This window comes from Rhineura floridana, chromosome 10 (assembly GCF_030035675.1).
Source record: "Rhineura floridana isolate rRhiFlo1 chromosome 10, rRhiFlo1.hap2, whole genome shotgun sequence".
Lineage (NCBI taxonomy): Eukaryota > Metazoa > Chordata > Lepidosauria > Squamata > Rhineuridae > Rhineura > Rhineura floridana.
In genome coordinates, this window is record NC_084489.1 from 65,052,921 (window position 1) to 65,066,280 (window position 13,360).

The 13,360-nt window shown below is 36.8% G+C and overlaps 1 protein-coding gene across 8 annotated transcripts in view; it reads right to left on the reverse strand.

The window, feature by feature from the left end:
* MPP7 (MAGUK p55 scaffold protein 7) overlaps window positions 1-13,360 on the reverse strand; it is a 192,222-nt gene that overhangs the window by 126,194 nt on the left and 52,668 nt on the right. For 6 of the 8 annotated variants that reach the window (XM_061585656.1, XM_061585660.1, XM_061585653.1 and 3 more), the window contains 2 exons: window positions 10,675-10,843; window positions 2,124-2,242 (listed from right to left, as the gene is read on the reverse strand). In XM_061585656.1, the coding sequence (XP_061441640.1) occupies window positions 2,124-2,242; window positions 10,675-10,711 (156 nt within the window). In that variant the 5' untranslated portion in view covers window positions 10,712-10,843. The remainder of the gene's footprint in view (window positions 1-2,123; window positions 2,243-10,674; window positions 10,844-13,360) is intronic. The other 2 variants (XM_061585658.1, XM_061585661.1) reach the window with 2 other exon arrangements.

The following is a 13,360-nucleotide window of genomic DNA, read 5'->3' on the forward strand; positions in this document are numbered from 1 at the left end:
AGTATCAATTTTGTGCAAAGTGTAGCATGTAAGAGTGCACTCCAACTAGTACTTTCAGCTACAACTCTCTCTAATCAAATGTAAACAAATTAGTTGTTATTCAAGATGCATTATATGTCAAAATTGTCATTCAAGATCCTACTATTTAGCTAGCATATTTGCTCATTATTTCTGAAATAAGTATCTATGTGGCCTGTTGTATTTTATAATGCATGATATATGCAATCAAAAATGGTATTGCTACTTTTGCAGACTTCCTGAGATATATATAGGGTATGGATGCAAACAAGTCCATAGACTTCACAAAATGTGTAGTTTACTTAAGCCTTGTAAAAACAATTAATATCTGGCATAGAACCCCCCACTTCTTGAATGATTATGGCTTCTTGGTAACTGAAAGACAAACTACTCCTGTGCAGGACTGAAGCTGGACTTTTGCCCCATATCTATTGGGGGGGGGTTAGAACTGAAATTTGTTAAATTTAAGCAGTTCTTAAATTCCTGCTTATTCTTCCTTTCAGGAATTAAAAATTATCCCACCACTAAAACCAAATACTGATTTTAAAGAACTGGATCTAAATAGCACAAGCTGTTAACTTTCTTTAGTGCAGTAATGGAGGGCTTCTAGAAGTTGTTGGATTACAACTCCCATCATTCCTGACCATTGGACATGATGGGTGGAGCTGATGAGAGTTGTAGTTCAACATCTGGAAGGCCATAGATTCCCTATCCCTGCTTTAGATAGAAGTGCAAATTCAACAAATTCCCTACCATCAATATCTCTGTCTTGTCTAGACGAAGCTTTGGTTCATTGCCTTTCATCCAGCACATTATGTTCAGCACTGACATAACTTGCTCACAGCATGAAGCATAGTTAAACAGAGTTTGTACAAGTCTATACACCCTGATCTTTTCAACTATCTACCAGGTCAGTCCCTTACAGTGCCCACTGAGCTTAGCTCAGGGATGGAAAACCTGTGGGCCTCCAGATGTTGTTGGATTCCAACTTCTGGAGGGCCACAGGATCCCAAGTATAGCCTATAAGTCAGGTGTACCCAGCACAGTGTCCTACAGATCTTGTTAGACTACAACTCCCATCATTCTTGACCATTGGCTATGCAGACCAGAAGGGAATTATGGGTGTCCAACAACATCTGGAGAGCCCTATATTGGCTATATTTCCTCTAAGCGATTAGAATCTGACAGGCAGAGTTAGAGGAAGATCCTCCTAGGCATCTCCATAACTCGGACTGACAGAAGCAGCTGCATTCGTAGAAGCACCTCAAGATTACAACAGAGCCCAGTTAAAGCCTATTCCTTCTGTCTGGAGTGGAAAGCCAGGTCACTTCCCATTTGCCCATACAGCCTTGCCTCTCCTACCCAGAGGCCCAGCCAATAATGTATTACAAGCTCAAATTACAAGATTTGCTTTATGGAAGTGTGTCTCAGTCTTAGGTCCCTGTCTGTGATATCGTAATACTAGTGGCATGAATGCAACAAATTGTTAGGCATTTTGTAAATTACAAAGCACTATATACATTAATATTTACATTTTTTTTCCACTGGACACATCTATGAATTATTCTACCAAGTTTAGTTTATTCATAATCTACTTCAATGTATTTATATGCTGAACACAATTTTTAATGGATGCAAGCCAATTAAAGAGTCTTACTAGAATTTCAGTTGACTTTGTTAAAGGAAATTATTTTAAATTAATGTGGCTACTGAACTGTTGCCATCTTTTACCTCAAAAATATATGCCTTTTAATTTTTGCTCTGAACATTTGTTTATTTAAGCTAAACTCCAGGCCTTGAATGTTGACCATGAAGGAGTCTCAGATTTCCCAATACTATTTTGTGCTACCTCATTCTAAACAAGGGCAAACATCATATGTTTGTTACATTAGTATATACTGCCAAAACATCACTATTAAATGAAATCATCTCTGTATTTTTGGTAGTATCCTTTTCACAACTTCCATTCCTCACAGAAGCACAGAGTTGAAACAAGGCTGTTTTGTTTTCACTCAGAAACAGTTTGGTTCCTGGTTTACTAGTCTGCTCAAAATGTTTTTCCATAAGCGCTTCTCCAAAAGAACGAACATTTAAGTGTGGTTTACCTTTACCAGTGAATGAAGGCTTTTTTCACCAAACATATCCCAGAGGAAGGTCATGTCTTCCTGGCTGTCCACATGTGGCTGCAGCTGGGCTGGCAATAAAGCCAGCAGCTCATACAAACCTATAAAGTGAAAATAAAACACAAAGTGAAAGCGAAGAGTGATCTCATCAATTTCACTTAACCCTCTTGTGTTACTTGCTGTCTGCATCATTTATATTAAGTCAGTAGTGGGCTTAGAACTAGCCAACAAAACATTAAAGAAGCAGAGACAGAAGTTAGTTTTTTTAAAAAATAGTTACTAGCAAGGTACTTTTTCCTTTATTAAAACAGTTGCTAAAGCTTCTATAACAATATATTAACACTGTACTAAGAATTCATAAAGCTCTTTGGAAAGGGACAGAACTCAGAAACACATACATTCCTTTGCTTAATCGTTATTCCATGTTCCTTGATGTTAGAGTGAAATGAGTCATGAATAGGAAAAACATCCTTATAAGAACAGAAAATGGATGGGGTGGTCCATTAAAAAGAGTTTGTGGTTTCTCTAAATACTTCTCACCAATACATTGCTTTTTTAAAAAGGTCTTGGGTTAATAGATGCACAGAAGACCAAAACTTCATTGCTAGCTATTTAGCAGTCAATTCGTTAACCAAAATCCTTATATGTTTAAGTTATATTTTCTTAAACAGTACACACATGGGCTTCTCCACAGGGATTAAAGCAATGGCTGCTCCCAGTTACTTGTGGTACATCATACAGCATTTCCCAGGGGCAGACAGTAGCACAGTGTTTTCACAGTAGCAGGCAGCATAAAATCATCCATCATGCTGCTGTCCAAGAAACATAGCAACATGACTTGCAGCAGCTTTCCCTAGGAAGGTAACTTGGCACAATCAGATATCAATTCATAGCATATATTTAGTTTTTCCAGTGGTGTTTTTTTTGGGGGGGGGTTAATAGGACACAAACCTTCCCTGCCATAGTCTCTGCAAACATTGATAACCTCCTGACTTATCCATCATAAATGACCCTATTATTTTTATCCTACCACTGCAATCCTGAACAAACTTCCTAAGTAAGCTTCACTGAACTCACTTTTCTGAATAAAAATGTTTATGATCAGACCAAATACTGTTCCATCACAAGAGCAGCTTTCCAAAATAATTACCTATTAAAGTATATTATGACAAACTACTTGGTAATCTATCAATGTGATTATTATCTTCTTTAAACGTAGCTCAAATATTTTAAGTCAGCATTATTGCACAATCTTTGGCGTCTTCGGATGCCTCATCTAAATTTAAATATAGCACCTTTGGGGACTGATTTAATGTTTTCCCCTCTTTTCTTTGGCGTTACTTTGTAAAATATGCTGGAAAAAACATTATTTCCAGATATCATTTTCTATGGGCTTTTGAGAGGTGATGTTCATATTTCAAACCTTGCTTCATTTTATAGCTATTCTTGTTTACAGTCTTTCTTAAGCATAAAAACAGAGTAACACTGCAATTCCTACAACTTTTCTGAGTATAAAAAGCACTGAACCTTGTACAGCACTACCTTGTATCAGTGGCTGTACTTGTATAGAGAGATCACAAGTTAAAGACTTAGTTTTTGGCTCAGTAGTTGGATTCATAGAAGCAAAGTACCTAGTTTAAATAGTATAAAAGACTATATAAATACCTGGTCTTTGCCACAGATTGGTAATACTTTGTTGATCGGGGGACTCGCTTCGAGTCCCTTGTCAAACAGACCATTCCCTGGTAAGGTTTAATGTAGCAACTCCACTCTGCAAGAGTGGGGGACCCATTGAGATGGTTTGTCTTCAGAGACTTTTGGAATCTGAATGGTCTGAGGGATTCTCTAGCTGACATGGCTGGTGCTCCTGTTGAAGCTTTTGTCTTAAATGACTTAGGTCCCAAATATCTGAAAGACTGACACCTTCCCTACAGACCCTCTTGGGTACTGAAATCAGTAGAGGAGATCCTTTTGGTAGTTCTGCCACCCTCAGAAGTTTGGGGTATGGTGGCCCAGGAGAGGGCATTCTCTGTGGCAGCCCCTAGGTTGTGGAATTCCCTGCCCATCAAGGTGTATCTGACAACTCTGCCATACAGTACATGTTTTAGATGAATGCTGAAGACACACCTATTCACCCTGGTGATTGACACCTGAGACATGTACTTTTAGGACTCATTCTATTTTGGGATTTTAAGTTGTTTTCAAATAGTTTTTAATGTTGTATTTTAAAGCTGTTGTGATCTGCCCTGGGATCTTCGGGTGAAGGGTGGGTAAATAATAACAAATAAAATAAAATGAAAGTGTTCTATGTTTAGATGCTATCTGAGCATTTATCATGTGGGGAGCCACATATGGTCCCAGGTTATGGTCTGAAGGCACATGAGGCCAGCACCCTGTTGAAGCTAAGCAGGGTCAGGTCTGGTCAGTGCCTGGATGGGAGATTGTCTAGGAACCATATGTAAGCTGCCTTGGGCGTCTATCATGAAAAGAAAGGCGGGGTATAAATGTAATAAATAAATAAATAATATGTGAACAGCGTGGCATTCATTTTTCTATTTAAAGTGGTAGTACTCAACAAAAGGAAATATTAGAAATGGTTTTTAAAGGATACTGTCCCAGCAGACAGATCTCTTTCCATCTCATTTTTTAAAAGAACGCTTTAAGATTTTTAAATTGTTGTAATCCACCCTGGAACCTACTGGTGAAGGGTGAACGACGACAACAACAACAACAACAACGACTTATTTAGTCAAAAAGAGAAACTCTTCTAAAAGCAAACAATTGGGATTCTACAATAAGTAGAAAATTATAACCATTTCTTTATAACAATAATGTTGGAGAGTCCGATTTCCATTTCTCATTGATATGTTTTGATACGCTTTTTAAAATGACCCAGCACCTTCGCTTTTAAACCAGTCTAAGAACTACCAGAGAAGATTAGTAGAGTTAAGGCAGAAAGCAAAGAGATGTTTAGTGTTTACTTAAGGGAAGATGATAGCAAGTTTTCAGAGCTTTGCACATGCAATGTCCTCACTCAAAAACCAGTAGCAGTTGGTGTGGCATGGTGAAGCCTAGAGCTATCCTCCTAAACCAGTGTTGCTGCATCTTACCTGTACAGGGCAAGGCAGCAGCAAGGTAAGGGCTGCATACTGTAGATACATAAGCAAAGCTAAACCAGTGCTTCTGTCAGAGCACCTGCACAATCTCACCACTGCCCTGTCCCTCTGCTGCTCCATTCAGGTAAACTGCAGCAAAGCCAGTGTCAACCCACAATATCAGATAATTCAGCAGTGATTTTCAAACATTCAGTAATGTTTTATACACTGATTATCTCCTGTGGAACTACTGTGTGCAGAAAATACTGGGGCATGATCTAGCATACTCAGTTAATTCAGGAAGTACATAGACCAGGCCTACTGGATTTCATTAGTGCCCTGTGTGACTGAAGAGTGCATTCTAGAACACATCCAAACACCCTTCTGCAGCTGAATATTGCAAAAGATGATCAGGGAAGCTTGTCCGTCATTACTGATGTTCTCAAAAAGGAACTACACAGTCCCCTGGAACAGCTTGAAAACTACTGATCTACTCTGTGGATGGAATCAAGTTGTGCCCTTCTGTTAATGGAAGAACTTTTGGATGTCTCTGCTAATGTGAACGCAAGGAGGAGATTTTAACTGATCCCACTTTCATCCCCTCCACCCCCCAAAAAAACTGCTCCAAAGAATAGGAGACTCCACAGAACAACATGGAAGACAGCATGGGTGGAGCTACAAGATACAACTGGCAAAAATTAGCAAGCAGGGACACCTGGCAAGTGGTCACACTATAAGTAACTATTATTTGATCCAGACAAGTGAGACATCAGAAGACTGCTATATTTATTAATACAAGACATTTGCTTGGCTCACACACATTAAAATCGTAGTTTTAAACTAACTGTTTTAATGTAAAAGACCAGCGAGCTTCTGCATGCTTCTAAGAATCCCCACAACACTCCTCCTCCCCCCACTTGCTGCTGCCACACTGCAGACAAAATGAGGCAGGCAGAGCTTGGAAAAGTTACTTTTTTGAACTACAATTCCCACCAGCCCAATCCACTGGCCATGCTGGCTGGGGCTGATGGGAGTTGTAGTTCAAAAAAGTAACTTTTCCAAGCTCTGGAGGCAGGATATGATTTGTTGTGGCAACCAAACCCAGGCTCATGGCTTATCTCCAAACAAATCACATTTGGTAACCACGGTTTGTTCTTGGCTTACTGCTCGTGGTTTATTTGTGGAAAACAAACCACAAGCTCAGGTTTGGATGACTCTGGTTTGTTTTATCTGTGGCATAGGAGGAGGAGGAGGAGGAGAGGAATGCTATGGAAACTTTTGAGCAGTGTGTACTAGCACACTGCTCGTTCACATTAAACCATAGTTTGACATGCAAACTAGGCCATCGTGGTTTCTGGTGTGCTATTTGTAAGCCCACAGGAATTAACCCTCATAAACTTTGTAAAATATCTTGCTGCTTCTTGAAAATAGTCATCTGTATTTTATCTGTTTGTATTTTATTTTATTAAGTCACTTTGAAACATTTCCTGTTGTATAAAGCAACTAACAAATGCAATAAATAGTAAACATAGTAATAGTTATCGTAGTTTTAAACATTTATCTAAAAACCAATTAATATTGCATTTGAAGAGAACACTCTTCATACATTGTGAAAACTATGGGATACCTATGGGACATTTCAGAAAGATTCTGACCCAACAATATTCAAAACCAAAAAGGTTATTTGTGTTCAGTTACTCACAGGACTAAATCTAGACTACCCACGGGTGGAACTCCAACCACAGGATTCTTTTGCTGGAGAAAAGGTGTAGAAGGCAATTTTCACTCATCCCCCACCACATCTCTCTGTCCCCCGCACCCACCAAAAGCTCCTCTGGATAATCAGGAGCTGTTCCATAACAGTGTGGGAGATTTCATCAAGGACTGCAGAGGTAAAAGAGCAAAAACTGTCTCTCATCCTTCCTCCCATGGAAGCTTCTGCTGGATTTCACTTCCTTCCATGAAGGAATTCTTCCATTTGCAGAATGGCACATCTAGATCCAATTCACAATCTTAACCATTATAAGGTGCATAACATTTTCGGAGCCGTACATGTATTAAAAAGAAGACAGTCCTGCTCAAAGGATCATAATAAACCTGATACAAAATGAAAACTAATGGGAGAAATTGAGCAGCTGCTTCCTTACTGGCCAATGGATAAGGCCAGGTTGATCTGCCCCTGGCCACGATGATTCTTTCTGGGAAGTAGGGTATGCATCCACCCAGTGACCCTACATCACCTGGCTAGTGGCATTTTAGTGGAACATTTTAGATTTTGTAGCAACTGAACTCTCCAAGTGGAATGCTGCTACATTTTCTTCCATTATTTTTTTTGGGGGGGGGTAAAAATGGCATGGCTGTTGCTTTCCCAAAAACATTGCCTCATGCAAATTTTCCAGAAATTTTTGAAATGGAAAATTAGGGTCATGTGCATCAGAAAATTATCTGATGACCTAAGATTGATCTAATTTGGCATGCTTATTTTGCTTGTATTTAGTAAACAAGTGAGAGCCAGTGTGGTGTAGTGGTTAAGGTGTTGGACTATGACCTGGGAGACCAGGGTTCAAATCCCCACACAGCCATGAAGCTCACTGGGTGACCTTGGGCCAGTCACTGCCTCTCAGCCTCAGATGAAGGCAATGGTAACCCCCCTCTGAATACTGCTTAACATGAAAACCCTATTCACAGGGTCGCCATAGGTCGGAATCGACTTGAAGGCAGTCCATTTCATTTTCATTTTAGTAAACAAAGCTAAAAACTTTGAAACTGCCAATCCTGCCTAATATTGTATTTGTAACTGGCATCCATTCATTGTTACTACCAAAATTACAGAACAGATTTTTTTTTTCTGTGAAAAATAAAGCACTGGAAATTTTGATAGTTTCACTGCTCTCTGAAATTCAAGGGGGGTGGCCCAGGAGAGGGCATATACATGTTTAATTTGCATTTTGATTTGTTTAGCACCTTCTTCATGATGTTCAGTAACAGGATTACAATAGTTTAAAATCTATTACATAATTTTTCCAGTAATGAAAATCTACTTTATCTGGAAGTGATTTAGATCAATCCAACATTCCTAACAATGTCTGATCCAACAGCCTTTGGAATGAATGAGTGCAAAACTACAGCTTGTTCATGAAAGAAGTTTCACAAGGTAAATTGCCTTAAAGGGGGCACCTGAGGACAAAAATCTAGTACCAATTATTATAGCATGGACTTGTAAACAGTGTCTATAGTAGATCCATGGTACTGTTTCCTGAACTTCATTAATCTCACTGAATGTATGGACATATTGACATAACAGTGATTTTATTTTTAAAAGACCTATTACCAAAAATGTAATTTTATTACCAAAAATGTAATAAAATAATTCTTACAAATAATGGAAAATGAAGAGCACACAATTTTTCCAATTCTAGAGAACAGTTTCCGTTACTATTATTTTCTATATAAGACATCTAGTTCCTAGGAGAAGAACAAATGGCTAAGAAATTGGGAAAGTGCTCACGTGGTAAGCCACTCAGTCCAGATGCTCAACATTCTTGACATCAGAGTGGAAAAATTTACTATTAGTCTAGAGAAATTTAATATCACCATTCTTGTCATATCCTTCATAGCTTCATTATTAGAACAAGTCTGTGGAAACTATAAAGTAAGACTAAATGATAAAAAATATGGTCACTGCGTTCCATCGCTCTTACATATTACAAGAAAGCGCTAATCTTGTCAGAGATTTTTTTTATTCAGTATTAGTACAAATGGATGTCCATTTACCTTCATTTGTTAAATAATTTACTACATCAGAATTCTGAACCATAATGCCAAGCTAAGACTTCAATATTTTACTGTAACTAAGTAGTAATAAACACTAAAGAAGCCCAGAAACATACTATAAAATTTTACTGTATTAATAAAATAAAACACATCAGACTTTAATTTTTCCACTTTGATAAAGGTAGAATAACAATTACCATTGCTGTTTCTAACAGGCTTACATTTTTCACAACTAACATTTATTTCATAGTTCTGTAATAGGATCAGATAACATTTTTTGTTATTCAAAATTAAATATCCAGCAACATTTGCTACTGTACAATACAATTAAAGATCAGTATTAAGTACCTGAAAAGATTCACTCATATTGGCATTTACCAGTTGCATATATGCAAATATGTAACATGTCTGTATACATAATGGACAATGATTAACAGAGTAAATGAAGAAACCTATGATTGTAAAATACTGCATAAACAATTTTTAACAATACCTCAAACAGAAGGTATTACATGGATACAAACCTGAAAACTGACCATTACTTTAGACATCAACAAACATGATATTTCATAGATATGTAAGCTCCTTTTTTTTAAATCAGGCTGTTTTGCTTAAAATTAAGTTTTGTAAGCCAACAGCAGATTGGTAATATCACACTAACATTGTAAGAATAGCCAACACTACTTCTTCCAAATTAATAAGCATGCCCTCAAGGCTTTTCTAACCTAGTATCAAATTACCTCAAAAGAATAGCAAGTGAATTCTGTTCTACTGGTCAGTTGTGCCAGAGAATTATTATTATTACTACTACTACTATTAGCAGCAGCAGCAGCAGCCACCGCTGCTGCCATGTGCTGCTCTCAAGGAGACAGTCTAACAAGGTTAGGCACAAATCCAATTTCTAACACTTGTTTTAGCAGGTATTAGAAGGCCCCTATTGTTTCAGGAGTCTATACACTTTGAATAAGGAACAGAATTAGCTTGAAAGAAATGCAAAGATTACAATTTAAATTGCCATGGAGTGGCAACACAGCAAGGTATCAAGTAAATTCAGCTTTTCTCTAAAATATAAAGTTTGTTTTTCTAAAATTAATAGAACTGTTGAAAGTTAAACTGTCCTCTGCCATCAGAATCAAAATTAAAGATATGCGTATTCATTTGCTGCCTTATAGAGGTCATAACTGAAACACATTGTTGATGCCCGTGTGGAAAATGTAGAACAGTTGTGGAAAAACTACATGCACTTTGTTTACTGAACAATTCCTCTTAGCACAATAAAACCTAATTGTATAGCCTGCTGCAGATATTGGCATCTGAAACTATTACACATCAATTTCCCTTAAATATAAGTATACGATTTCAAGTTCTTTACTTTAATTTGCAATCAAGCTTATTTTGCTCTCCTAAAAGCATATACACTTTTATACAGCAAAAGAGATCCATATGTAGGAGTTTGCTTCTGCATGTGTTTATTACTTACTGGATTAGAAACTGCAGACATAGTTTGGATATGCATTCGAAATCACATCCAAGTATGGATGCTAGCCACCTGTACACAGTTGCCTTCAACATGTGTATCTGAATATGCACTGCCAACTACATCCTTGTGCAACAAGGCATGCACCAGTTTTTTAATATACATTAGATTAGCAACCCTTATCTACCTGAGTCACCTCCAGATCCAGTTGATAAAGCTGGCATGGTTTAGTCTGCGAACTGCAACAAGGAAACACACTACAACAGCACTTGAGTGAGCCAGAAGGAAGTAGAGTGTTTCAGTTCAACTACATGCAGATGAGTTTTCTACAGGGTTCAGGCAATTTCAAAGCAGTCCTGGAAAGAACAGAAACATATACAAATAAAGAACATTAGTATTTTAAGTTATTGTAATTTGCCACATTTGTATAAGTTTAGCAACTTGAAAACTATTTCCTCATACTTAAATTACTACGCTCTTGCAAAAATCTCAAACACAGTATGTACCATCCCTGTATTGTTTCTTTTAATCTAATCTGTACTCAAGAAAACATATGAATATACCTAAATTCAATGTAAGTTACAGTCACGATCCAAACACCTGCTGTGGTGGGAATGCCCCACAGTAAAAATATTTTGGACCAATGTATTCCAGGAAACAAACAAAATAACAAATCAACAAATTAATGCTACTCCACAACTGACTATCTTAAATTTGTTTATAGATGATGATTCAGATCTGCAAAATAAAGCACTGGTTAAACATTTACAACACGTGGCACATTTCACAGTGGCACACTTTTGGAAGGACCTATCCAGAGCTAATCTAGAGTATTTGTGTAAATTGGTCTGGAATGAAGCATTGTCAGACAAGCTAACACAAAAATCCAGAGTATCTAACAGTCCAAGTAAAAGTGATATTTATTTTGACTTGGTGTGATTTTGTACAATACACAAACCAAGAAGAGCATGATCAAGTTCCTTTGCTAGCACATAAAAGGATATGGCTTCTTTAAGTGGGTATTTCCCCCTCTCTTTTCTGGTTTATCTCATACCCAAAAAGAAAAGGGAAAGTATAAGCACAAGTAAGATAAGCACTATATTGAAAATTGTAAATGAAAATATCCTGGCTTTGAAAGTTGAATTCCATAAACGCACCGTAACACAAACCAATATGAGTTTAAATCTTTTTTAGTTTTTAAGTTGATTAATGCTGTATTGTATGATTTATATCTGATGTTTTGATTACATTTGATTATGTTTAATAATGATGTAAAATTAATAAAGAATGATTTAAAACAAACAAACATCTGCTTGGGCTCATGCAAGGACTTGTGCTAACCTGGTGGAATTTTTTGACTAAGCAGCTAACATCCTTGCCCCCTGCATACATCACTGTGTTTCAAAAGCAGCTTCCATACAAAATAGGGAACTGCCATTAAAGAAAAATATGTTTAAAATGCATTTGGATTTGAAGCAATAGTTTCCTTTGGATTCTGACTCTGTATTTCCAAAAGAAACCTAGGGGACTAAACAGTTGTCAGTTAGAAAAGTTTTGGTGTGGTTGTTTTTGTTTTGCTTCTTTTACAGTTTGAGCACTCTCTCATTAATAAGTATATCCACAATAATCCTAATATTCATCCCTGCACTATGGATCTCAACACCTATTTCAGTGTATTTCAGATTACAGGTGACTATTCCAGAATGCAGATATGCAATTGTAACATTTAAATGTAGCGAAATTTTAAATAGTAAAACTGCTTCTAGCTTATGCTGACTGACCACTTCTCAGTAAAAGTGTCATATTGAAAATTAAGCCAAAACTATGAACACTTCATGAGACAGCTACACAGCTTGCATTAAGACTGGTGTTACAAAAAAAACCAGCCTGAAATGGAGAGGATAAGGAAGAGAAAGTAGATTTTCATGTAACTGTGAAAAAGTTAGAGTGACTAGCTTTTTCCATGGGTACATTCAAATATCTTTGTGGTCCACTATAACAGCTTAAACTAACTGACTTTTATTTTCAGTTTCTAATTGGGTAATTTTTCTCATTCCTATTAATGGACCCAGAAGCAAACATGCTTTAATATATAACTGATCACATACTAAAAGATTCCTGAAAAAGTAATCAAAGAACTATAATTAATACACATATTTCCTGCTGGCAAGAAAGAGCTTGTCTTCAAACTCATTCTAATGCAGTTTGTTTTTTTCAAAATAATTAGCTTCAGAGCCTTCAGAAAATAGCCTCCAAAATCGTTAGACAGTATCAGTATAAAAGTTTGGGTTATATCTAAGACAGAAGTTCAGATGTTCCACCTGAGATTTTTGCAAAAAGTTTTGAGGATGTGATAATTAATATTCTATAGATAGATGGGCTGTGTTGGGCTAAATCTATGGGCCTATATAATTCTGCACTGGATTGTAGTTATGTTCAGGCACAACTCCATTTACTCAATTTTAAAAACAGAAGAATATCTACACACAAGTTAACAAATGAATATTAATACAGTCACAAAGCTATTGCGGAATCAAGCTAGTTATTGCAGCCAACCATTTATTATTATTATTATTATTATTATTATTATTATTATTATATGATCTCCCACCAGTTTTTAGCTGTATACCTTGGACCTTTGATTTGACAGCAAAAGCATGTTAGCCATATTAATAAATGTTTAGGTCGCAAAATTACTAATACAAATTACATATACTTAAGTATAAAGACCAAAGACCAAAGACCAATTAATCCAGAAAACACTTGGTATTAACAAGAGTGGAAGCTATTCCTCATTTTTCCTTTACTGTGGTTGAATTTCTTGATATTAGCTTTCAAAACCCCTTATTTTAAAAGAGCTGTGTGGTATGTAG